We start from the raw sequence: 27,920 nt of genomic DNA, 5'->3' as shown, positions 1-27,920 counted from the left end.
TCTTATGTGTGGGGTGAAAGTTAGCATATTCCGCCATGGTCACATGATACTTTGAATACATAGTAAGCTACATGCATGCCCACTTCTCAGACACATCTGCAAGTGGCAGATGGTATTAAGGCTATGGATTGGTCAGGTATGGTAGAAGCACTAGGAGCCAAGTCTTCTACTCTTGTTAAGTGAAGAGAGCAATACCTTCTGTCTACTGCTCCTCGGGTTGGAGGAGACATATAAAGTCTGTCCAAAGAATTGGACTATTCCTAACATTAGGAAGTACACATTCCAGGGAGCTGGGTTTGAACCTCAGCCATGGCTTGTGAAGTGGTCCTTGAAGGCATCTCTCCAGGTCTAGAACAGAAGCCTCTTCCTCCTGTGGCTTGCCAAACCCCGACCTTTAAATGTATGGTGTGTATAACATTTGAAGCTGCAATTTTGTGTTCGCGAAGCTGTTGCTTGCCCTGAACCTTTGTGGAGAAGAGGAACTGTAAATCATATTAAGAAGACTTATAGAGGCTGTGAGAAGTGAGTGGTCTCCCCTCAATAGGATGAAAACGACATTTTCAAGCAAAAGCACTGGATTTCCTTTTCACCCAAAGTGGCGGAAGTGTTTGAAACAACAAGAAGGGAGGGGAAAAACCCATTAGCTTGGCTGGCGATTAGAAGTTTTGTGCACAATTCTGCGACTTGAATCTCTCCGGATGAAACTTCTTCAGTGCCTAAGGAGATTAGAAGGGGAAAGCAAGAAGCCCCTTTGAAGAAACCACAGAACTAGAGGGAGAGATGTGTATATTATGTGTGGCTTTGAAAACATGCCTTCAAAAAGATCCAGAGTTTCCATCTTGGAGAGCTCATCAGCCTTTGATCAAAAAGACTGATTTATTCACGGATGTTAAATGCTGCTTCCTTAAAAGGGGAAATCATTCATGAAGGTGGCCCAGCTCCAAAAGAAGTTTTAAAAAAGAAACGTATCAGAATCAAATTGGCCAAGATTGTCACAGAACTGTGATACTTCCTTTCATATTTACGATTCCCTGTCCCCCCAAGGTCTTCCTGCCTGTCATCATGGCTCCAGCGTACCAAAGTCTCAGAGGTTTGGTTTTGCCAGGACTTAATCTCGGGCTTATTATGTACTTCGCAAGAAAGGCACCTTTATTGCATATGTATACCTAAGATTGTTGTAAAAGAGAGTCACGAATATCTGTTTGGCTATCTGTTAAGTCTCTGATTGTACCAAACATTGTGCATGACCAGTTATAACCAACCATTGTTTCCATGAATCACTTAATTGGCACATATATATTTATTTATATATCAGTCTGCAGGCACAGAACAAGATGGTAATCAAGTAGTGGGTGGGCTTCTCAGCTTGCTCTGGGAAAACAAGGCACTTAGAACTGCTTCCCAGGTTAAAATTTCAGAGCTCAGGAGTGTCAGATTGTCCAACAGCCATAGAGAAGGTATCTGTGGCCGCTCTATAGCTTGTAACTTGCAGTGGCATAGTGGAGAGTGGGGCCCACAGGGGGGGTTGCCCCAGGAACAAAATTGTTAGGGGTGCAAAATTTCGACACCCAGTCAGGGGTGAACGGAGGCATCATGACACCCGGGGCGAGGCATTGCTACGTAGGGTGCACGTGCGGTGTCACTACGTACGGCGCATGCGTACGGCACATGCACTGCTCGCGGCTGCAGCCACGAATGGAGGATCCTCCACATGCGGCTGCGGCGGTGCAATGGCTGCTCATGCCACTGCGAGCCCCCACAGGGTGCCTTCTTGTCACCCCCCCCCAAGACATGGCACCCTGCGCGCACCGCCCACCCCCCGTTGCGACGCCACTGCACTCAGTGCTTCCTCAATACAGCTGCATGCTTCCTTCACTGGGCCTCATTGAAAAGGCTTCTCCATGCGAGCCAGGAAGTGGCCTCTCGAGAAAACAGAATGGCTCTTCTTTTCTTACCTCTGTGGCTACGATCTCCTGAGTGATGCAGATGCCATTAGAAAGTTGAATGTGCATGTGTACTCCGTCTGTTCCCCTCCTTCCATGAGGCCCCGGGTGTTAGCAACCCATTCTACGCCACTGGTAATTTGTGTTGTAACATGGCCGGCTGGCTAGCTAGCTTGAGAGCGATTTTTAGAACAACAGGTGAGTCAGTTAATTTAATAGGGTTCCACGATGGGAACTTTGTGCTGCTTTATCAATAGCAGAACTGAAGCGGGGAGATCAGCCTGGTGCCAAGATCTAGTGTGCCGGGGTGTAAACTTTGGCTCAGTCATGGCTTCTGACCTGTCACTGCCTATCTGCCTCCACTCCCAGTTCCATGCGGAGGCACCATTTGTGCCCATAGACACCTCCACGAGGGGCAGGCTATAACCATTTGCACATTCATGGTGTCACAGTGATCACAAGTAGCATGGAAGCTACTTGTAACAGTTCCAATGTGGAAGCACCAAATTCATACCAATGGCTATGCATGGGAGTAGCCACCAAGAGTGAAAGGGCCCTTGCTTATTTGCAATTTTGTTTAGGTTTTGGGTGTAAATGAGGCGACCGAAACCCACATTTTAATCCCTGTTTTCCATAGAAAACTGGTACCTCAGTTTTCAAACAGCATAGTTCCCAAACAAATTGGAACTCGCACGCTGCAAACCCAGAAATCAGTGTTTTGGTTTGTGAACTTTGCTTCGGGAGCCGAACATGCTTCTGAGCTTCCATTTTCACTGTTGCACAGGGATTAAAATGTGGGTTTCGGTCTCTTCATTTACACCCAAAACCTAAACAAAATTGCAAATAAGCAAGGGCCCTTTCACCCTTGATGGCTACTTCCATGGGTAGCCATTGGTATGAATTCATGTTAAATTGCTGTTTTAGGGGTTGTTTTTTAAAGTCTGGAACAGATTAATCTGTTTTGCATTACTTTCTATGGGAAAGCGCACCTTGATTTCAGAATGCTTTGGTTTTGGAACAGACTTCTGGAACGGACTAAGTTTGAGAACCAAGGTACCACTGTATTGGTATGGATTTGGGAATGACTCATCTCATTGTTTATTTCAGCCACTTCATAGCCATTTACAGTGGTACCTCAAGTTAAGAATTTAATTTGTTCTGGAGGTTTGTTTTTAACCTGAAACTGTTCTTAACCTGAGGTACCACTTTAGCTAATGGGGCATTCTGCTGCTGCCACGTGATTTCTGTTCTCATCCTGAAGCAAAGTTCTTAACCCGAGGTACTGTTTCTGGGTTAGCGGAGTCTGTAACCTGAAGCATCTGTAACCCGAGGTACCACTGTACAGTGGTACCTCGGGTTAAGTACTTAATTCGTTCTGGAGGTCCGTACTTAACCTGAAACTGTTCTTAACCTGAAGCACCACTTTAGTTAATTGGGCCTCCTGCTGCTGCCGCGCCGCCGAAGCACGATTTCTGTTCTCATCCTGAAGCAAAGTTCTTAACCTGAAGCACTATTTCTGGGTTAGTGGAGTCTGTAACCTGAAGCGTATGTAACCTGAAGCGTATGTAACCTGAGGTACCACTGTACTTCTTTGGCTTTAGTCAAGACCAATCCAGTTTTCATGGCTATAAATAACACACACCTTGGTGGAGTGAACTAATAAGATAATAAATTTTGAGTAGATTACCAAATAGCTTCTGGAGACTGACAGTAGTTTCATCATTTTTGGGACTGAGCCTATACCCCTGGGGACTTTAATTTCCTTTCCTTTTTATTTCTCTTTTTTTATTACTGTTCCCCTTCATCCTCAAAACGCAAACGTACCAAAGGAATTCCACAAGTAACTGAGCACAGTACAGAACAAAAAGAAGAGGAAACACTCTAGCTGTTGGTGGATTATTATTGAAACACCGCCACCTCCCATTTGCCAGACCTTGGTTAAACTCCCATTTATCTAAGCTCACAAGGTCCTCCCCTCCATTCGACTGCAAGTTCAATGCTCATTTTAATCTCTTTTATTGAAACTTAAGTTACAGCCTCAATTTTTTGCTTCTCTTTAGTTTCTGATTTTTCCAATCTTAAATTCAGCTCCCCACCATTCCACATCATTTTGTGATTTATTTATTAATTTAGGAAAGCCCTCGTGAAAATTCATGAGCGTTTTTGTGAAAACCTAACGTGCTCATTTTTGCATGCAAATTTGCCTAATATAATGCATCTCCCTAGATTATTTTCCCTAATAGCACACTTCACCCTAGTACATGCAATTTTTGTACCCATTAGTTTTTATTACAGTATATACCTTTTGTTAAATAAAAATAAATAAGTCACTTGACTGGAAAGCCATTTTATGTTGTAAACCGCCCTGAGATCTACGAATGAAGGGTCATATACAAATTTAGTAATTAATAATAACAACAACATTTCAAACTTTGGAGAAATGTGAATTTCAAAAGATGGCTGTATTTCAGAAAGTGCAAATCAAGTAGGTTCACCTTTCCGTGGAAACTGAACTGAATGGCGGTTGCATCCCATAGGACTTGGCAGAACCATGTTTCACTTCCTGGATCCCGAAAGTCAAGGCATAATTAGTTTTTGATGATGTGTTGCTTATTTTTAAACATTTTATCCAGAGTCACAGTAACTTGCCTTAACTCTACAAATGAAGTATAAGTTACAAATCTGTCAACGGAAGTTCTGATAAACCCACTTGCAGTTCATTGAAAATCAAGAGAGCCAGTATAGATCAGATGGTGGCAAGTTGGACTTGAACCTGGGAGATTCAGGGCTGTTGGAGGAGCTAATGAATCACATGGGCCAATTTCTGAGCAAGTAAGTTTACGATTGGATTGTCACTGTGTCTCTCAGTGTTAGGCAAAACACCTTACGGTTGCATGCAGCTTTAATTAGAACAGCCTTCTGAGACTTGCAGGTGCCTTTCACTGATTAGAATTAAGTCCCATGTGCAATTGATACACCCGCTTGATAATCCTAGAGGCTATTCTGATTTAAAACTGAACTATCCAGATCAGGCATCCCCAACCTGCGGCCCTCCAGATGTTTTGGCCTACAACTCCCACGATTCCTAGCTAACAGGACCAGTGGTCACGGATGATGGGAATTGTAGTCCAAAACATCTGGAGGGCCGAAGGTTGGGTGTGCCTGATCCAGATCATAGCTGGCACTATAGACCACATCTGTGAGAAGAGAGACAGGCACCATTTTGCCATAGGTCAATCAAGATGTCTTACACCAGGCTTCCTCAACCTCGGCCCTCCAAATATTTTTGGCCTACAACTCCCATGATCCCTAGCTAGCAGGACCAGTGGTCAGGGATGATGGGAATTGTAGTCTCAAAACTTCTGGAGGGCCGAGGTTGAGGAAGCCTGCCTTACACCAATATGAAATTTGGATGCTTGGCTGCAGTGGATGGCTTCACACTAAAAACAAGCTAGAACGTGTCATGTTAAATCCTGGTGTGCTGTCCTCCTTCAGAGCTTGAGTTCTAGTCCCCCAAAGTTAAAGATGTGTATGTGAACACAGAGCAGGGGCCATTGAGACATTTAGCTATTGAAACATCTTACATTTTTCATAGAACTGTATTGACTGTCGGCCAGAGGCTCAGATGTTTGTATTCTTCTCTAGGCACTTTTGAAATTTCACTAGTCTTATTGAAATTTGTTTAGCTTTCCTTGGAATTTCTCAGATGTTTTGCCAAGTCAACAACTTTTGGATTTGCCTTGAAATGTTCCTTCAGGTGAAATTAAGCAGCTTGAAAGGAAGGCTTCAATTAATGAACTAATTGAGAAAGCACAATTGTTTCAGTGGGGGGCTTTTTTGGACATCACCAGGGGTCAGCAAACTTTTTCAGCAGTGGGCCGGTCCACTGTCCCTCAGACCTTGTGGGGGGCCGGTCTATATTTTGGAGGGGAAAAAATGAACAAATTCCTGTGCCCCACAAATAACCCAGAGATGCATTTTTAATAAAAGGACACATTCTACTTATGTAAAAACACGCTGATTGTCGAACCGTCCATGGGCCAGTTTGAGAAGGCGATTGGGCTGGATCCGGCCCCTGGGCCTTAGTTTGCCTACCCATGACCTATAGCAATGGACCAAGCTAAGGAGAGGGCATTCAAGCTACTAAATGCTCACCCTGACCCCAGCAAGGCACCCTTTCTGTTTTAAAATCCTCACCTTTTTTTTTAATGCTCTCAGTCAGTGGAGGTCTCAGTCTATTGCTTGATGTTTTAAATGCCTGCATAATCTCATCTTCCACCGCTGCATTTTTGGTGACATACAAAGAGTGAAACAGCCAGGATTCAGATTCCGTATCTAAGGAGATATTCAAATTGGATGCAGGTGTGGTTGCTTTACAATGTACATGGTCCTTATCACACTTACGTTCTGAACAAGTGTTTGTAGGTGTGGCGAGGTCAGAACTGTGTTATGTAGGTCATCCCAAACTCAGGCTGATGAAACTGCTACATCACACCAATGGCCAAGTTTCCCAGGGGACCTTTTCATTTGGTGTAAATATATTTATATATAGAGAGAGAGAGAACTTTTTGAGAGGAGTGAGGACATTTTGTATGAAACATTCAACAGTTACTGCAAATTAAGAGCTTAAGAAGAGGCCAAAGACCCATCTCGTCCAGCTTCTTCTTCTTTGGCGATCACTTGTAGCCAAGTAAACACAGTTTTAACAGTGAGTCCATAGGTGACTATGGAAGCCAATTCTGGATCCACACGTCCTTCCACAGTGGGGACATTGGTTTCCGGGCGGGAGTTGATCATGGTGTGGATTTGCCAAGCATGCCTTCCTCCTGGCACGTTTCTCCATTGTATCCTGAGTTCAAATGTCTTCAAAGCCCATGACACCTTTGGTAAAGGCTGTTCTCCAATTGGAGTGCTCGCAGTCCAGTGTTTCCCAATTGTTGTTGTTTATACTACATTTTTAAAAATTTGCCTTGTGACAGTCTTTAAACCTCTTTTGTTGACCACCAGCATTACGCTTTCCATTTTTAAGATCGGAATAGAGTAGTTGCTTTGGAAGACAATAATCAGGCATCCGCACAACATGACCAGTCCAATGAAGTGGATGTTGAAGAATCATTGCTTCAACACTGGTGATCTTTGCTTCTTCCAGTACACTGGCATTAGTTCGCCTGTCTTCCCAAGTGATATGTAAAAGTTTTCGGAGACACCGTTGATGGAAACTTTCGAGGAGTTGGAGTGGTCCATGTTTCACAAGCATACATCCCAAGGGTTATCTAGTCCAGTGTTTCTCAACCTTTTTCCAACCATGGCCCCCTTCTGACCTTGTTTCCTTCCTGTGGCCCCCCCTGCCCCACCAGTAGAAAGGTAGAACATGTTTTATTTATAATTTATACAAAAATACAATTAAAAATCTACAGTCATACCTTGGGATAAATATGCTTCAGGATAAGTATTTTTGGGTTGCGCTCCATGGCGACCCAGAAGTAACGGAGCATGTTACACACATGCGCGGAAGCGGCGAATTGCGACCAGTGCACACGCAGACACGCTGTCGCATCTTACGTTCTATTCAGGATGTGAATGGGGCTCCAGAACGGATCCCGTTCGCATCCCAAGGTACCACTGTATATCTGTACATACATACATACATACATTCACTTTACGTATTTATTGATTAATGTGACTCTTATGTTTGATGGCCAGAAACAAGCCTCCGCAGCAGGAAAAAAAAAGCTTGCCACATCTTCCATGTAACAGGCTTTTAGGTATTTGAAGATGGCTATCATATCTCTTCTCAGTAGCCAACCAGATACCCATAATGGGAAGACTGCAAGCAAAACTTGAGCGCAACATTGCTCTCCCCACCCACGTCCCAGAAACTGGCATTTAAAGGCATACTGATAGTTACCTCACCTCTTTTACATCCCATCTCCCTTCATGGGGTCTCCCGAGCCCCTTCATGCATCCGCGTCCCCTCTACTTGCTCATCAAGACACCCCCCTCTTCTGCTTCCAGCACTTCCTTGAAATAAGCCACACCTGTGGAACACCTCCTAGACCATCACAGCCAGTGCCGGATTTACATATAAGCTTATCAAGCTATAGCTTTGGGCCCCACTCTCTTGGAGGCCCCCCAAAAATTTAAAGAAAAACAACCTGGATGTATATTTCCAAAATATAAGATAAAAAACAAATAAAATAAAACCTGCATACAGCAACAGTGTTTTGTGTTGTGTAGGCTCCTATGATGTAAGTAATGGGCCCCACCTGCTAGCCTGTCCCTGAAATATCACTGGTTTGCTCATTTCTATATATAGGGTGTCTACATTCTGCATGTGCAAATGGCTTTAGATACCTGTTAGGTCCATAAATTCCATATAGCATATATTCAACAAAAAAAACAGTGACTATTTGTTGTTGACAAAGGACAGCTGGAAATATAAAGGGCCCCATTACCTTCAGGAGCTTAAAAGGTAAGGTAAAGGTACCCCTGCCCGTACGGGGCAGTCTTGACAGACTCTAGGGTTGTGCGCTCATCTCACTCTAGAGGCCGGGAGCCAGCGCTGTCCACAGACACTTCCGGGTGACGTGGCCAGCGTGACGAAGCTGCTCTGGCGAACCGGCACCAGAGCAGCACACGGAACGCCGTTTACCTTCCCGCTATAAAGCGGTACCTATTTATCTACTTGCACTTAAGGGTGCTTTCGAACTGCTAGGTGGGCAGGAGCTGGGACCGAACGACGGGAGCTCACCCCGCCGCGGGGATTCGAACCGCCGACGATGCGATCGGCAAGTCCTAGGCGCTGAGGTTTTACCCACAGTGCCACCCGCGTCCCTTCAGCAGCTTAGGGCCTCATCAAACCTAAATCTGGCCCTTATCACAGCCAGTCTCTCCCCCCCGCCCCGTACGTCCTTCTTTCTGCTGCTAACTTTCCCTCTCAGCAACATTCTTCCCTCCAATGTGTTTCTTTATCACATGCAATGTGTGTTTTTCTCCGTAGTGACAGGTGACGGATGTTGGGTTATTTTTTTTTTGTGGTGTTTCAATTGCACAAAAGGCTGTACCTCTCATGCATGCACACACACAGACACAAACACACCCATTGTCTATGGTTAGTCCTCAGGCGCCATAAAAATAGTAATTATCGTCATCTAGATCTTGTTTTGTTTGTTAATTTTATTTTTCTTAGGGATATTGAAGGTTGGCACAGCCCAAGGCAAGGTGTTTGGCTGCACCTTCCCTCTCTTCCTTCTCTTGAAGAGACTTTGTGGCTGGGCTACCAGTGTTTTCTCCAGTCCGGGGACTGATTACTGGTTCTGAGGCAGCCGTGGGTAATTGCCTCTCTCATTTTAGTGTGCGGCTTGGCTAACTCAATTGAGTCATTTGGGGCAATCTGTCTGCAGATATGTTTGCAGATATTCCTTGCAGCACAGCATAATCTATATGATGAGGGTTTAGAGCAGGGCCTGAGCTTTCTGGCAGGACACGGGAAAAGTCTCCTTCTCTGTGTGCTTTTATTTGTATGATTAACTCTGTGTGCTTATATGAATGTATGGCATATGGGTCAGAAATGCGTACGCCTTTCCCAACCTGGTGCCCTCCAGTCTATTTTAAACTACAGCTCTCATCATCCCTACCTTGGAGGTTTTTAAGGAGAGGTTGGGTGGCCAACCGTGCAAGGTTGAAATTGTGCAAATGAATTGTGTGCAATTGATGAGGAAAGTCCCCTTCAGCTTACCGAGAGTTGAGATGTTAGATTTCCCACTGTGCTCTACCTGTATTTTATTTTATTTTATTTTTATTTTTTAAAGATATTTATTGGAGTTTTCAAAAAATAGAAATTAAAAAAGAGAAATTAAATTTTTAAAAAAACACATAGAATTTACATTCCTTACTTTCAATAACATATTTCCCTGACTTCCCCACACCTCCCCTTCTTGTATTCCAGGTCCAATTTTTAGTTCAGCAAGTTCTTATCCCCAAATTTGCTCTACCTGTATTTTAATGGGATTGCCATTTTCAGATTTTGATCAGGCCCATTTCTTTAAAAAATAAATAAGTAGCAAAGGTCATCTTTAAATTTCACTTCTCTTCCCTATCTTGTTTCAGTAGCTTATCCGTCAGTGCGATAAAAACCAATCTGAGCCTGCGGGTTTGTGCGCAGAATAGTTTTGCAGTGTTTACCATGTGTAAATTAAACACTAACCAGCTGTCCTCATGTTACTCATGCTGGAGGCCAGCTGCAGTTAAGATTCGTGCTTACCTCTCTGCCTCCAGCCCCAGCTCGGGAGGAGGCTATAACCTGGGGACAAATTGCACTGTATACATAAGCCTTAGGCCTGTGGCTTTGAAATGCAACAAGGGATACGCACAACTCCAAATAACATCAAAAGAAGCTGTGTGTGCTTTCGCTGAAAACCAGTGTTCCATCTACCCCACCCCTGTTCTTTCTGGGTTTTGGGGGGTGAAAGCAGAACCCAAACTGGAGAGGGAGGCTCCATGCTGTGGCTTCAGGGATATTGGGACTCCGTGGAGAGAGATGGCAAGATCAAAAAGGAACAATGCTGACAGGAGCTGTACAAAACCCTTTGATCTGAAAGCTGCTCCAGCACGCCACTCAATATGTTAAATAAAATCAAGGCTGAAAGCCAATCTCTATAGCACCCCACTGGACACCTCCCACCTTTTTAATAAGAAGATATTGCCATTAATCTTCCCCCCTCTGTTTACATGGCAGGGTTCTCTGGAGGAAGACACACCTGGCAGTGTGCGTCTGTGAATCCTCACTTTGCTGGCGCCGGTGCAGGATTTGGCCATCTCCGAGTATTACCATTTCCTTGGGTTATTAAAATCCAATGGAAAGCTGATGTAAGAGCGTTGTAGTGTGACACATGACTTGACTGATTAAGATCTGTTACGTAGGGTGTATCTGTTGACTAGGTATGCAGCCAAGGCTTGTTAATTTGAGGGTTTATGAAACCACACAGCAAAGGGTAGTCAAATCCAAGAATCTCTTTCGAACGAGCCCATTTGGATAACAGCATAATGAGCAATTAAAACTAAGAAGGTAAATGCTGCTTTAAAAAAAACAGTGTAAATGAATTGGGTAGCCAAGCTGTCTTATCTGAAGCCACGAGTATGTTGTTGGTTTGGCTCTATCCAAAGACTCCAAAACCACCCAATTAATCAGCACAGTCAGGGATCTTCCAAAGGCCCAAGTATTTGAATGGTTTGATCTAACAGCATTTCTAAAGGATTTGGAATTCCAACTCTGCAGCCTCCTGAGTCTTTCTCTGTTGCCTGTTTGAAGGCTGCCCAGGCACTGTGAGACAGCAGAAGAGCTTACCCCGTGATAGTCAGAAATACCAGACCCACGTTGGCATCGCTGCAGATCAGCTCGTGGCGACACGGCAAACAAGAGGAGGTGCTTAACAGAGTAAAAGTGCAGAAGAGGGTGACCGTAAACAAGGGCACCTCACCACACTGACGGGGCTCTTAGCCCTTGTATAAAGGTAAAGGGACCCCTGACCATTAGGTCCAGTCGTGGTCGACGCTGGGGTTGAGGCGCTCATCTCGCTTTATTGGCCAAGGAAGACGGTGTACAGCTTCCGGGTCATGTGGCCAACATGACTAAGCAGCTTCTGGCGTACCACAGCAGCGCACGGAAACACCGTTTACCTTCCCGCCGGAGCGGTACCTATTTATCTACTTGCACTGGTGTGCTTTCGAACTGCTAGGTTGACAGGAGCAGGGACCGAGCAACGGGAGCTTACCCTGTCGCGGGGATTCGAACCGCCGACCTTCTGATCAGCAAGTCCTAGGCTCTGTGGTTTAACCCACAGCGCCACCTGCATCCCTTCAGCGCTTGTATAGGATAACCTTAAATTACATCTCAAACACAGCCTAAGGCTGCAACTATATTCTGCGTTAAAGGTGTGGCTGATGAAAACAGCACTTGTGCATTTAATTACCCCATCCTCCATAAACCCTAGGACAACTCACCCATCTTCTGCCCACCTCCCCAGCAGTGGCATTCAGTGACACAGAGCAAGTAGCAGCAGCTGTGTTGGTTTTGTGTTCCAGCTGCAACCGCTGGCTCTCAGCTGGATGCTGCTCTCGAAGGCCTCTCAATACCCCGTAGCTTTCGGAGGGGCACAAGAAGCTGTGGCAGGAAAGGGAGCCCTGGAAAATCCCAGTGCATGCCTGATTTTGATATTCTGGCAGGGGCATTGCATGGGACTTTTTAGCAGCTTGGGGCAAACGTTTATGTAAAATGTGCATATTGTAGTTTGCATACAGAGCTGTAAATTAAGATGTTGGAGTCTCACCAGCACTGAATTTTTCAGTGCCAAAGACTTGGGGTACCCACCTCCTGACAACAACCCTGGAACCTGGCCAGAATGTTTTCTTTTAGCCCGTCTGATAACTAAACCCATTGATTCATCTGCTATATGGCAAGTACTTCTGTTTTCTTTTCAGTGTTTTCTAGTACGTGAGAGCAGCAGTTCCCCCATCTGCTCCTGCTCCTCTTTTCTGCAAGCTGAAAAATACCCACTTCCTGCAGCCTTCCCTCACAGAAAGAAGTCTTCTAAAAACTGTTTTTGCCCATCCTTTTCACACACACCCCTTCTGAATCCTTCCCAATAAGACAACAGCCCTTTAAAAGTTGCTCAGGTTTGGAAAAAAATAATGGACAGCTGCAAAGCCATCTTGCTTTTCCACAAGCAAGACAAGAAAATTAAAAACTTGCACTATATGCACTATTGTAAACATTGGACAGCTGCTGTTGTATCAACAAGGTATGCTCGGTGTTGCTAAACAGATACCGAAACCCAGTATTGCAAACTGCTTTCATGGCATAAAATGCTCCTCTGAATTCTGAAGATGTGCATTACCCGGTGTGTGTGCCCTTACATCCCTCTGAAGTAAGCTTGAATATCTGCCCTGAAAAACTGGTGGGCTGAATCCAACCTCTGTGCAATGCTCCTCCTTGTGCTATTTGGCAAAACTAGGAATGGTGCCAGCAAAAATGATTATATAATAGCAGTCAGATATCAGAAAGCCCGATGGGTCTGCTTCACGTTTCTCATCTCCGTTGCCCTCCTTTCTGTCTGCTGTCACCACCCTGTTCTTTCACCACTCGCTTGAGAGAAGGCAGCAGTTTCAATGATGGGAGGCGGGAAGTCGAGCCGGATGACTGACATCATAAACTCGTGGAACCACAAAGTGAAAAAAGCTGTTGAGCCATCATTGTTTGTAATTAGCTTTTGACTGGATTCCCATTCTGCTATAGGGAATAGTTTTATCTGGATGCATTTGTGTGGGTGGGGAGAGAAACTCGGAGAACCAAAGTGGAGGAACTCTTCTTGGCTTGGTGAAAGAGATTGAGAGAGACAGAAAAGGGAGCAGGATTTAAATAACGCAGTGTGCCACGGGGCAGATCAGCCATAGCCATCTCGACAGCGTTCTGCTGTTTAAAATGGCAGGTACCACCTCATTCATTTATATACACATATTACATCTAGAGGGACGCGGGTTAAACCACAGATCCTAGGACTTGCTGATCAGAAGGTCGGCGGTTCGAATCCCCGTGACGGGGTGAGCTCCTGTTGCTCGGTCCCTGCTCCTGCCAACCTAGCAGTTTGAAAGCACGTCAAAGTGCAAGTAGATAAATAGGTACTGCTCCGGCGGGAAGGTAAACGGCGTTTCCGTGCGCTGCTCTGGTTCGCCAGAAGCGGCTTAGTCATGCTGGCCACATGACCCGGAAGCTGTACGCCGGCTCCCTCGGCCAATAAAGCGAGTTGAGCGCCGCAACCCCAGAGTTGGCCACGTCTGGACCTAATGGTCAGGGGTCCCTTTACCTTATTACATCTAGATACCAACCTTCTGAGGAGTTCAGGGCATGGTATATATGGGATATTCCATATATACCCATGGTATAAGATGGCATTATCCCATTTGGTTCTCCACAGACTACTGAGCTTCATGGCCAAACTAGGATTCGAACCAGGGCCTGCTCACCCCACATTCAACAAAGGATCCATTATGCCCCACTGGCTCTCTGTTTGTATAAGCTACCTGGAACATTCCTAATTTGTAATTTTGGTCTATTCGCTGTAGTGTTACATTGCCAAGAGGCTTACGTTTTAACGGCACATGGCTTTAATCTACCAATTTACTAATTTGGCAATTAGTTTTAATTTGGCAAAGCCATTATGGTGTTTCGGTAGTCTTTCATTCTAGAAATGGTTCTAACAATTACTTAAACAAACAAACAAACATGATAGGGTGCTTACCTGGGAGCAGGTAAGGGCCAAAGCCTGGTGTTTGCAGCAGTAGAATTGCCCGCTGATCCAGACGTCTGAATAAGCAGATCAGCCTATTCCAGCAACTTACTATTTCAGGATGTAGACTATGCAGCATTGAGCAATGCCCACTGGCAAGCTGCAAGGGTAATGCTTCTTTTATTGTGAAGGGAAATGGCTGAGGCTGTTGCAGGCTGTAGAACTGCATGCTGACCCAGATGTCTGAATAAGCAGGTCAGCCTATTTCAGCAACGTTGCTGAGTTTCCTTCCCTCAGTTATTCCTGCGCTGTTATTTGCATGTGTGTACTGCACATGTGTCCAAAGAGCATCTCACTTGGTGAGGTGGTCACATAACAAGGAACCATAAACACACCAAGAGGAAAAAAGAAATTAAATTAAAAGCAATAAGGACCAGTGCCAGGAACACCCATGTCTCCTCCTGCAACGTTGATGTTGATGTTAAGAGATTTCTTGAAATATAAGGCAGTATGCAAGTTCAATAAATAAGTAATATAACTATGTGGTGCCTTTCTCAGACACCAGAGAAGATAGGAGACAGGCAAGTGCTCCGATATTTGGCATCCTTCAAACAGAGAAGGAAATATTTAAGTAGTTCTTCCTAGCCCAAGTTTGCATTGGGGCATAAATATATTATATGATTGCTCTGATTAGCATAGATAGCTTGGAGTTAAATGCATTTGCTAATATAGCTGAAGTTACTGTAAATAAATTGTTAATCTGCAGAAGAAAACACCAGAGGAGCAATTTATGTCTTCTATTCCCAGCCCATTCTGATGACATTGATAAGTAAATTATGGAAATTAGGTACGTGTGAAAATAGGTTCTTGAGATGCACCTGAAATTGACAGAAGCAGTTGTAACCTGAGGCTTGTTTTGGTCAATTACCACTGTCAGTTGGTTGGCAAAACTTCTGCTGTTTAAAAGGTAAGGTGAGGATGAAGTATGATAGCTAGCCAGCTTAGTTGGCCTTGAAATTGAACAGAAAGTGTTGGAATTTTTGTGCCATGAGACTTCTTTCAGTTTCCAGCTGGCTGCCATGAAAGGCAACTTTCGCTGATAAACGTTGGAAATCGTGGAGAAAATTTGCTCATTTTGGCACTTGGACAGCCACAAAATAGGTTGTGCTTGGCCAAGTCATACTCAAGAGTAGACCCTTTGAAAACAACGGGTCACATCTAACTTCATTCAGTCGATTCATTTCAATCTGAGTAGGGCTTCTAGTTGGATCCAACCTATTGTCCATGCCAGGGTGGAGAAACCTGTTTCAGCCCAAGGACCACATTCCCTAGTGGGCAACTTTCTGGGGGCTGTGTGCTTGTGGTGGGTGAGGTCAGAGGCAAAACTGGATGGAGCAATGGATTCAACTCTTAACTTTGTGCAAAGGGCTGCATTCCAGCCACACATACATCAGAGGAAGAGGAGGAGGAGGAGGTGTTTGGATTTGATATCCCACTTTATCACTACCCTAAGGAGTCTCAATGGGACGTGGGTGGCACTGTAGGTTAAACCACAGAGCCTAGGACTTGCCAATCAGAAGGTCGGCAGTTTGAATCCCCACGATGGGGTGAGCTCCTGTTGCTCGGTCCCTGCTCCTGCCAACCTAGCAGTTCGAAAGCATGTCAAAGTGCAAGTAGATAAATAGGTACCGCTCTGGCGGGAAGGTAAACGGTGTTTCCGTGCGCTGCTGTGGTACGCCAGAAGCTGCTTAGTCATGCTGGCCACATGACCCGGAAGCTGTACGCCAGCTCCCTTGGCCAATAAAGCGAGATGAGCGCTGCAACCCCAGAGTCAGCCACGACTGGACCTAATGGTCAGGGGTCCTTTTACCTTTTTAAGGAGTCTCAAAGTGGCTCACAATCTCCTTTCCCTTCCTCCCCCACAACAAACACTCCGTGCAGTGAGTGAGGCTGAGAGACATCAGAGAAGTGTGACTAGCCCAAGGTCACCCAGCAGCTGCATGTGGAGGAGCAGGGAATTGAACCCGGTTCACCAGATTACAAGTCACTGCTCTTAACCACTACACTACACTATATACTTCTCCAGCCAGACAGGTGAGGAAGAGGCACAGGACAAGCGCACACAGGACATGATCAGGACAAGGGCACATTCTAGCCTGGCAAAAGCACCCAAGGAAGTTGCAAAGTAGGGCCAGTGTGGGGTATGGCCTGGGCAAGAGCAGGGCCTGGGAGGAGTTCCTCCACTCCTGGTCCTACATGACATGCACTGGTCTACCCATGAATCTTTGGCTTCCTCAGATTCAGATTATTTTATTCATTTCACTGGAGGCTGATCTTAAATACATTTTACTCTGATTTTTGTATTTGCATTTGGAGAGTGACGAGAGGGCTGTTTTGACCCTGAAAGGCATTTTAAAACTTCTAAATAAATAAGGGCAGTTTTGTATCCCCCTCCCTTTCTGCTTTTCCATTGTTATCTTTTCAGCTTGTCTTTATTTTTTTGTCGCTCAGGACAATTTGATTCACTCTGGAAAAATAACAGCCCTTGTTGTAGCACCAACTTCAACCCAAGAATCACTACAGCCCTAATGCAACTAAATCTAATTTGGATTAATAGAATTAGAGATGCCTTTTAAATGCTTTTAATCTCCCTGACAGAGAGAGGGGGGGAAATGCTATCAAACTGACAGCAATGAATGCCAAAGCGTTTTAAATATTTCCTGCGTAGATTTCTTCTTATTATTATTATTATTTTAATAGATTTCCAAATGTTCCAAAAGGTATTTGATACTCTTCAACAAGGGGCTCAGGTATGCGGACTATGCGACATTGAGCGGTGCCCACTAACCAGCTGCAAAAGGAATGCTTCTTTTATTTTCAAGGGAAATGGCTGAGGCTGTTGCCATGCTTAATGAGCAGAGCATTGTCCTTTGCAAAGCTGGAGAGAAGAATGCAAAGCAATCTTATCTCCACACTGACCAGCTAGGAAGAATTTGGAGAGGGAGCCATGCTTGCCCCTCTGGGGCAGCTTGTCTTGGCTGATGCACCAGGGAATCAGCTGAGGCGTCTCCAGCTCGAACAACAACATTGGACATTTTAGGGGTTCGCCTGTGATGCTGCCCAGGGAAACCAGCAAGGACCGAGACCTGGAAGAAAATGTATTTTTCATCTGGGCAGTGATACAGGGAGGGGCATTCCACCATACCAACCCTGTTTTTTTTCTCCAGAAGCAAGGGGCAGACTCTGCAAATGGCGGAAACCTCCCCATACCATGCATTCTCACCGCCCGCCTTGTTAGATAAATGGATGTCCACGTGGTGGGCATCTCTCCACTACAGAGCTGTCAGAAAATGGCAAGTACAGTGGTACCTTGGTTCTCAAATGCCTTGGTACTCAAACAACTTGGAACCCAAACACTGCAAACCCAGAAGTAAGTGTTCCAGTTTGCAAACTTTTTTTGGAATCCAAACATGCTCTGTTTTCAGTGTTACACTTCCAATTTGAGTGCCACGCTTCCGTTTGGAGCAGCCTTTCTCAACCTGTGGGTCCTCAGATGTTGTTGAACTACAACTCCCATCACCCCTAGCTTGCAAGGCCAGAGCTGAGGGATGATGGGAGTTGTAGTCCAACAACATCTGGGGACCCACAGGTTGAGAACCACTAGTTGGAGTGTTATGTTGAGGTCTGTCTGTTTTTGCTATTTATTTTGCGTTTTTGTGGCTCTTTTTGTTGTGTGTGTGTGTGTGTGTGTGTGTGTGTGTGTGTGTGTGTGGAACCCAGTTCAGCTACTGATTGATTGATTGATTGATTGTGTGACTGCAGTACATTGTTTACTGCTTTCATCTTATGGATCAATGGTCTCATTAGATAGTAAAAATCACGTTAAATTGCTACTTTAGGGGTTTTAAAAAGTCTGGAACAGATGAATCCATTTTGCATTTCTTTCTATGGGAAAGCATGCCTTGGCTTTGGAACGCTTTGGTTTTGGAACGGACTTCCAGAACGGATTAAGTTTGAGAACCAAGGTACCACTGTACAGATGACTGTTGTAGCTTAGGTTATGTGCCAGTTGAGCATCTGGTGAAAACCCAAAGCCAGCCACATAATGGTTATACGCAGGCTTGCTTGTCGTGTCAAGAACGGGCTTGCAGAGGAGACTTTGATGCACCAGCAGTGCATGTGTGGGCCTGGGGTTGCCCAGTGCACAAGCCCTCCAGGATGGAACCATGCTGCCATTCGCTGCATGCGGGTAGGAAACTTGGCAAATGAAGGAAGTGATTATTCTGCAGCTGATTAGGGGTTCTTTCCCCACAAGTCTAATTTATTTTTAATGATGGGGGAAATCCTTCACCGAAGAGCTTTCTTTTTCCCTGTTTCAGAGCGAGAGGTGGAAAGCTTTTGCCTGATAGCATTCCCCCCCCCTTCCTTCCAAGCACCTATCCAGTTGCACAATCTGGCTATTAGCTTTGCCGCTTTATGGTGAGTAAAAGAGATTGCAAAGCAGCAACGCTAGATGAAGAGATACATTCTATGTAACACCTGCAACCCCAAATGTGGCTTGCTAGTTCAAATCTATGTGTGAAACTGAGTGTGCACATCTGCACACAGAGAGATTGCCTCTTTGGTCTTTTTTAGCCCACAGTTTTCCCATGTCTGTCGTTTCTCTTTCTGGGAATATCACACTGCTTATCTCCAGGTTCTACTGATGTATCACCTCAGTGCACCTTTCTACGTAGGCCTCTCTTTTTCAGCACCACATCTTTTCTATTCCTCTTTCCCTCCTGTTCTTGCCTCCTCCACTTCTGTACTTCAATTCCTGCTTTCAGTTGCTCTGGCCGTTAGCTCCCTTTCCCAGCATTCAGCCTCCTTTTCTTCCCTTACTTCCGTATGCCTCCCACCCAAACTCCCTTCCCTCATATAAGCAGCACTACCTAGCAAATGTTCTATTGCTGCTGTTTCTGTGATGAGGACTTAGAATAGGTTTGCAAATATAAGAAGAAGAGCTCCCACCTTCCATGTGAGGTAGATCTGGCTGAGAAGTACTGCCTACTTAAGTTACCAGCAACTGCCCCCACCCATATTATTCAAACACCTGTAATCTGGGCGTATGAGGACTGAGACCTGCAATATTTACTTGTGGAGAAGAGACAGGCTTTAGCAAGCTCCTTTTAACTCCCCTAAGGTAGCTTCAGGATGAGCAGCCCAGTGAAATGGGTGAGATCAATCCTGTGATCTAGCAACATTAGTCAGCTTTAGACTTGTAATTCCAGATTTTATTACATGAGTGAAGATGAGTGAGCAGGAGTGAGAAGAGTGGAAGAAGGAGGGAAAACAGTGAGTAATTTCTAGCTAACGTAGACTATTATCATCTCTAAGTTAGTTTCAGCAACTAACATAAAACACAGCATTCTTGGCACATGCAAGGCCTGTTTTGAGGTTGAAGCGAACAAGCAGAATTATCGAGGACAAAACCATGTTGTGGACCAAGAGGGGTGATGGTTGATGGGGGCAAATCAAGTCAAAAGGTGGTAAGCAGAACCACTGTTGGCCCCACATATTTTCTGCAGGACTCCAGTCTTCCAATTTACAGGGCAGCTGGACATGCTCCAAGCAGAAAGGCTAGGGAGACCACAACAACCAGACATATTTTCCATTTGGCACAAACTTCAGTAAGAGTTACAAATCAAACCATTGCCAGCCCCTCTTCAGCCTCCCTTGCAAAAAAATGAAAAATAATGCCCTGCCCTGTGCCACTCCACTAAATGAGGGAAGTCTCATTGGTTTTACTTCTCCATCTTGAACCCTCACTCCCTAATTGTCTCAACCCAGCCATTCCGACCAGAGAGTCCCATACACACTTGAGGGACACCATGAATGCTCCTTCCTCCATGCATCCTGGAGAAAATACCAAATTGCAATGAAGTTGTCATGGTCCAGTTCTTCATGTGAAGCTTGTAGTGATAAAGCGGTAGTGATAAAGCGGGATATCAAATCCAAACTCTTCTTCTTCTTAGATGGTTAGTTAGCTTCTCTACAGTCTTTGCAACCATGCAAGTATCTCCAAGTCAGCCGCTCACCATCTTGATGTGCCCAGAGGCACTTGTTTCAGTTTAAATATGTACGTAAGCAGCTGTTCTTGCCAACAGATTATGGGTGGGGTCAGGGCCGGATTTAGGTTTGACGAGGCCCTAAGCTACTGAAGGTAATGGGGCCCTTTATATGTCCAGCTGTCCTTTGTCAACAACAAATTGTCGCTGTTTTTTGTGTTGAATATATTCTATATGGTAATTGATGGACCTAATAGGTATCTAAAGCCATTTGCACATGTTGCCGTGCAACCAGTCCATGCAGAATGTAAGCACCCTATATATAGAAATGAGGAAACCCCTGATATTTTAGGGAGCAGGCAAGCAGGCGGGGCCCATTACTTACATCATAGGAGCCTCCACAACACAAAACACTGTTGCTGTATGTAGGTTTTATTTTATTTGTTTTTTATCTTATATTTTGGAAATATACATCCAGGTTGTTGTTTTTTTCTTTAAATTTTTTTGAGGACCCCAAGAGAGTGGGGCCCTAGGCTATAGCTTGTTTAGCTTATACGTAAATCCGTTGCTGGGTGGGGTGGAAGGTCCAATCCACATAACTGCGTACTGGGCTCAGCAAATCCTATTGGCACCCCCACAATTCAAACTAAGACCTCACAGCCAGAGTTCCCCCCCGAAAACCTGACTCAATTTGCATGCAGATATTATGCAAATGTATGCCATGGCCCTTGCCCCTGAGCCTAGAAATGTCCCTGTGGCATAGGATATGTGAGGTCAGTGGCGTAGCGTGGGTTGTCAGCACCCGGGGCAAGGCAAGTAATTTGCGCCCCCTAACCCGGGGCAAGGCAAGTAATTTGCGCCCCCTAACCCCTAACCTGCCGCTGCTGCCAGCTTCTTCTTGCTGCTCCCTGGGCTGGTCTGGTGTGGTTCTCTCCCGTTCTCAGCGCTGCGCTGGGCGACCGCTGCACTGTCCATCCCCCAGATAGTCCCTCGCTCTCTCTCCACACCGCACGCCTGGCACCCACCCCCTCCACAGTGGGCGGCGACCCGGCGGCTTGGATCGGATTCGCACAGCCAGCACTGCAGTGAGAGAGAGTGAGTGAGCCAGGTAGGGGCAGAGAGCTGCGAATGCGAGCGCGCGCCCCCCAGATGTTGCGCCCGGTGCAGCCGGCCCCCCCTGCACCCCCCCACGCTACGCCACTGTGTGAGGTGCATATAGACTAGACAGGTAGAATAGACACAATAGCACAGGCTATTTACTGGAACTTGAGAAAGAGAATTGGGAAGGATTTCTGTCACATAAGATTTACTAAACACCCTATTGTGCATTCAGACAAAGTACAGTATCTGTGTGTTTCGGTTTGCTTTCTTTTGCTGTGCTTTCACAGAGGGAAGAATCTTTGGGCAGAGTTGGGCATTTCAACAGGGACAGAAGGGGTAGGGCTCAGCTTTCTGAAATCTTGCTTGCCTTCTGCACAGCAAGCCAGCTATGAAACTGCAGCAGCCTGTCTAGTGGCTAAGGAGGCTTGCTGGTGACAAGCAGACAGTGTTTTGACTGCCTTGGCTTTCCAACAAGATGTCTTGGAAGTTGTCGGCACCCACCTATTTGCAGAGTTACTTGTTTCCTGGGGTTTCTGAGAGGGAAGAGAAAGAGTTAAATGAATTTGTGTTAATAGTGCAGACATGCCTTTTCCCCTCTGCCAGCATTCAAAGGGCTGGTCCTGACATGATGCCATTTTTTTCCACGGTAACGCTTTGAAATGATTCCCGTGGAGACATTCAGATGGAAAACATGAGTAACCGTTCATGTAGATTTCTTAGGATAAAAGTGGAAATTTGCCCAAAAACTTGCTCCGACCATAATGCGGTGAAGATGGAGATGAAACTAACACCAATCGGTTCCTTCAGATGGAGGACGAATGACACCTTATTTAGAGATCAAGAGGTTACCAAGAAGGCCCAAAAAGTCTTGAGAGATTATTTTGAGATAAATTTGAATACCACGGTTGAAAAAAGAGTAATCTGGGACGCAAGCAAAGCGGTCATGAGAGGGTTTCTGATTCAACAGAACGCAATAAAGAAGAGAATTCAAAATGAGAAAAAAGATAAAATCTTGGAAAAAATAAAAGATGGAGAGAAGAAATTAAGAGCGAAACCAAAGTCGCAAGAGATTCTGAGAGAAATAAAGCTATATCAAGTACAATACATGAAAATGATAAATCAGGAAGTAGAATGGAAAATTAAGCAGATGAAACAAAAGACATTTGAATCGGCTAATAAATGCGGGAAACTGCTAGCCTGGCAGATGAAAAAAAGACAAAAATTAAACACCATCACAAATTTGGATGTGGAAGGAAAGAACATACAGAATCCATTGGAGATTAGAAAGTGCTTCCAGAGATATTTTAAACAACTATACACACAAGGGCCACAGAAAGAGACTGATTTAGACCAATTTTTAAGAACAAATGGATTACAAAAAATCTCTCAAGAAAATAAGATAATGTTGAATCACAAAATTACAGAACAGGAGGTTGAAGGTGCCATCCAGAACATGCAGTTGGGTAAATCTCCAGGGCCGGATGGTCTAACCTCCAAATACTATAGATCTCTGAAAGACTGGTTAATTCAGCTACTAAAGGAGGTCTGTAATGAAATTTTGGAGGGGGGAAAAGGCGCCAGAGTCGTGGAAGGAAGCTTACATTACACTTATACCGAAAACTGAGTCTGAAAAGACACAACTTAAGAACTACCGCCCCATATCCCTGCTTAATGTGGATTACAAAATTTTTGCTGATATCTTGGCTAATAGATTAAAAAAGGTATTAGTCGAAGAGATACATAAAGATCAAGCCGGCTTTCTCCCAGGTAGACATTTGTCTGACAGGTGGTACATGACACCAGTCAAGCTTGCAAAAATCTATCATTTGCCCGATAATAAATGTTGGAAATGCAATGAAAATGAAGGTACATTCTTTCACCTTTGGTGGACGTGCCCAAAGATTAAGGCTTTCTGGGAGATGATCTATAACGAAATGAAAAAGGTATTTAAATATACCTTCCTGAAGAAACCAGAGGCCTTTCTCCTGGGCATAGTCGGTCAATTGGTGCCAAAGAAGGATAGAACTTTCTTCATGTATACAACAACAGCAGCAAGAATACTTATTGCAAAGTATTGGAAGACACAAGAGTTACCCACCCTGGAAGAGTGGCAGATGAAGGTGACGGATTATATGGAATTGGCGGAAATGACTGGCAGAATCCGAGACCTGGGAGAAGAGTTGGTGGAAGAAGACTGGAAGAAATTTAAAGACTATCTTCAGAAATACTGTAAAATTAATGAATGTTAAAATGATGTTGGATTGAAAATAAGTGGCATTAGCAACAAAGTTAATAAGAATATGCAAAAATGAACTGATAATGGATGAAAATATAGAGTTATAATATGTTAAGATACAGAGTTAAGATAAACGAAAGAGGGTAAGGATTTGCTGATTTGATTATTTAAATGGGAATACAAAAAGGGGAGGTGTGAGGAGGCCAAGGAAATAAGCTAATGAGTTCAAAGTTACAAAAAACGGATTTGTTTTTAATTCTTTTTTAGCTATTTGTCTTTTGTCTTTTGTATTTTTATTCTTCTTTTTTCTTTTTCATGTATTTTTTATGTTCTCTTTTTTGTATCCTTTTCTTTTTATATGACCTTTTTTATTTTGTAAACTTATGTTTTTGTAAAACTTCAATAATATCTTTTAAAAAAAAAAAGATTTCTTAGGATAAGAGCTAGAAGCAAGATACCAGGTTCATGGAGGCTGCTGCACACAGGATTTCTAGTCCTGCTCTGGAACGACATATTATCGCCGAGATATTGCTGCTGATAAAGACCATGGACCTGTGTCGCTTCATTCTGTCTGCTTGTAAATGCAAAATGTCACTGCATTGCAAGTTCCCCTTTCCATCACTCTCACTGATTGGCTGTTGCTTATAGGGGTATGGAACCCTAGGCACAATGATGCCATGACAAACATTTTGCTGTTGTAAACGTCACTGGTTGAATATGTGGCATTGTTGGAAAGCCACTCATGAATGGAAGAGCGCAGAGGGGAGTAATGCAGTGGTGCATCTGCAGCAGCGCAACCGGACGCCTTCAACTGCCCCAGCTGCAACAAAACATGTCTCCCCCTTATTGGTGTCTACAGCCACAGGAGATGCTGCAACCTTTCAACAGTTTGACTTCACCCCCAAAGACCCACACCTCCATTGTCTCCCGAGACAGAAGGACGGTAGCTTTGGGGGCAGCACATGGCTTGCACAATGTTGCAAACTGATGTTTTTCATTGCCTACTCTTTGGTGTGTGTTTTTTACAGTTTCTACAACTGGGACAGGAATATCTGCTGCTTGAATTCAAGTCCAAATTACCAAGTGATTGCAGAAAATGTGTGCGGCCTCCTCTTCAAGAACAAGTCTGACAGGAAGGTCATCAATGTTGACCCCAAGGTAGCATTGTTACTTGTGTCATTTCCCTGAAACAACAGGCCTGTCTGTGTCAAACATCCATGCTTTTATTTTTACTACTCATTTGTCCTGTTGAGAAGTGATGTTCCATTATGAAGGATATTTCTTATATTAGTTGGATATATGGTGTTCTTCAAATGGGACATCTTGTAAATGCAGCCAAGGTAGAAACAATCATGTAAGCCATCGCATGAACATATGAATCTTAAGTACTGCTGAAACAAGGTCCATATACTTCGGTTCTATCTGAAAGCAACAGATCTCATTGTGGGTAGGTCTTCCTGTAAAGCTGTAGGCCTCACAAGATGGAAATGTCATTTTTTAATTCTTTTTGAATGAGACTTTTTTCCCATGGATGACAGCAGTGGGCCTCAGTTTCATTAAGCATAAGGCATATCTAGAGAAACATCTTAAACTCCCCAGATTCCCTTGGGCACTTCCTTATGTAATAGTGCAGTAATAATAGTTCAGTAATCCTGTGCAGAAACTGGGTGCACCTGCAGTCTTAGAGGCAACAACCAACCTACACAAAGCCAGCAGCAGTTCTCCTTTGCTTATTGCAGTCTCTGGGAGCTTGTGACCAGGAGCTCGTGAACAGGACTTGTAAACAGGGGTGTTTGAAAGAAGGAGGAGAATTGGAGGGATTGGAAGAGACTGAAGAGGGTGAGATTGTGTCTTTTGGAAGAAGGTTGCTTGCTTGTCTGAGCTGTTTGGAGACTTGACTGTGAGTTTGTTTGTGGTTGTGGTCATGTGACAGCACATGGTCTGAAGGAGAGGGGCTGCTGCTGAAAGGAAGGAAGGCAGACTGAATGAGAAAGCGAGTTGAGCCAGCAGCAGGTCTAGTTAGCTTCTTGCAGTCTCTGGGAGCCCAGGTCTACCTGGTATTCCCAGGTAGTGCTGGGAACAACTCCTGCTTGAAACTGTGAAGTACTACAGCCTGTCAGTGTAGACAATATTCCTATTTTATGGGTAGGTCCAAGGCCAAGGCCAAGGTCCCCCAGCAAGCATTGGGAAACTGGTCTCCTATGTTGCGCCCTTAGCACCAAAAAGTGTTGCAAAGAGGACTTAGAATCATAGAATTTTAGGACAGGAAGGGACCCTGAGGTTAATTTAGTCCAATCCCCTGCAGTGCAAACTTGGCCCTCCAGCTGTTTTTGGGACTACAATTCCCATCATCCCTGACCACTGGTCCTGTTAGCTAGGGATGATGGGAGTTGTAGTCCAAAAACAGCTGGAGGGCCAAGTTTGCATTGCACTGCCCTATGGGGATCGAGCCTGCAACCTTGGCATTATCGGCACCACGCTCTAGCCAGCTGAGCTATCCAGAGTGATTACCTCTTAAAACAAGCTACATACAAACCCACACTGGTTGTGCCCTCCTTACCCCACTGCGATGGCTCTATCTCAAGGCATTTCTCTCTCTCAAACAACCACATTTGACAAGCTGATTTTTCACTGTCTTCCACTTACTCCAGGGTATGACACCAAAACAGTTAAATGCTACATTAATTTCTTTTTACAAATTGGTTTAAATATTTTCAAAGAGTGTGGATGGAATGTGTGGGGGGGGGCTTAGAAAATCAATTCCAAATATTCCTGTTCCAAATAAATAGTATTGGTGTGCCCAATTTCACTGCTTAAGGCAAAACAAAAAGGTGCCATCCCACTTTGCCACCACATCGAAGCCTCCCTTACCTGGGTTGCAAAGCAGCAGCAGGTTCTGGTGAAATCTCGCAAAGCACATAAGATCTTACATGAGTCCTACATTGGACTGACCCAAGATTACATAGTGCACTCTGTGCACTGGATTTCAGGCAATCCCTCCACTCCAGTAAAACAGCAGAGAATAATGGACAAATGGCCATGATTCAAACAAAGGTAAGCATTTTACATCCCTTCAATTCCATTTGAAGAGAGGTAGTAAAATGCTTACCTTTCTGATTGAAATAAATGGGACTTAAAATACTGGTATTTGCTTGAATCGTATCCCTTTTTCCATTGCTTCTTTGCTGTCTTGGTTAGAGAGTTCCGTTATGAACAATGGCCCTCTGTTGTGATCTGAGTGTGTCCATCTGCAGTGATCTGAGTGAATCCATCTGTTCTTCATTGTCCCTTTAAAAATGTTGGATCTTAAGTCCTTGGACTATAGATTGAATATGGCAAACACACCCATGCTTTGGTTCCTCTCAAAACCAACGCAGAGTAAGCCGGGCAGTAATTTGTTTGGGTTTGCACAGAACAGCTCTCGGATGAGGGTTTCTTTGAAGTACTTCCCACGAAAGCTGGTTGCATATGAATAGCAACGGGACCAAATATCAAATTATACACATCTTAAAATGGGAGTGTGTTGGTTTGCAAGACATTTAAAAATGCATACCTAAAAAGAAGTGTATTTGGTTGCATTCAAAGTGGGTCACTGGTCTAACTTCCTGCAGCTGTGGAACATCTGTAACAAATAAGCAGATACCCTATTGCTGTGTGAAATATATACTTTTAAGAATTGAGGACCAAATCAAGCACAGAGGGGGTTTCGGCTCTTTAAAGCCGTACACATTGCATTTCTAGCTTCCTTGTGTGTCTCTACTGCACAGAGGCATAAATACCCATGAAAATGGTCAAAATTGGATACCTACGTTGGAGTGTGTAATGGGCCGGGGAGGCTGAATCCCACAAAATGGATTTGTGAGACAAAGAATCACCACCCACTCAGGACCTATGGGACAACATGGAGGGCTGGTAGTTTTGGGAGATGGTGCCTTTCCCCCCATAAAATCTAATGGAGACATTGAATGGGGAAAAAATATTTAGAAATGGTTGCTCCTCCAAATTAATCCTTCTCTACCAAGCCAGCTACTAGGGACACGGGTGGCGCTGTGGGTTAAACCACAGAGCCAAGGATTTGCCGATCAGAAGCTTGGCGGTTCGAATCCCCGCGACGGGGTGAACTTCCGTTGCTCGGTCTCTGCTCCTGCCAACCTAGCAGTCCAAAAGCATGTCAAAGTACAAGTAGATAAATAAGTACCGCTCCGGCAGTAGATAAATAGGTACCGCTCCGGCAGGAAGGTAAACGGCGTTTCCGTGCGCTGCTCTGGTTCGCCAGAAGTGGCTTAGTCATGCTGGCCACATGACCCAG

The 27,920-nt window shown here is 44.6% G+C and overlaps 1 protein-coding gene across 2 annotated transcripts in view; it reads left to right on the top strand.

The window, feature by feature from the left end:
- The window catches only part of CFAP299 (cilia and flagella associated protein 299), a 328,820-nt gene that overhangs the window by 299,727 nt on the left and 1,173 nt on the right, over positions 1–27,920 (top strand). For both annotated transcript variants that reach the window (XM_083571926.1, XM_083571927.1), the window contains exon 5: positions 24,640–24,769. In XM_083571926.1, coding sequence (XP_083428052.1) covers positions 24,640–24,769 — 130 coding nt within the window. The remainder of the gene's footprint in view (positions 1–24,639; positions 24,770–27,920) is intronic.

Source organism: Podarcis filfolensis, assembly GCF_964270895.1.
Source record: "Podarcis filfolensis genome assembly, chromosome: 9".
Taxonomy (NCBI): Eukaryota; Metazoa; Chordata; class Lepidosauria; order Squamata; family Lacertidae; genus Podarcis; species Podarcis filfolensis.
This window is presented reverse-complemented; position numbering and strand designations above follow the sequence as displayed.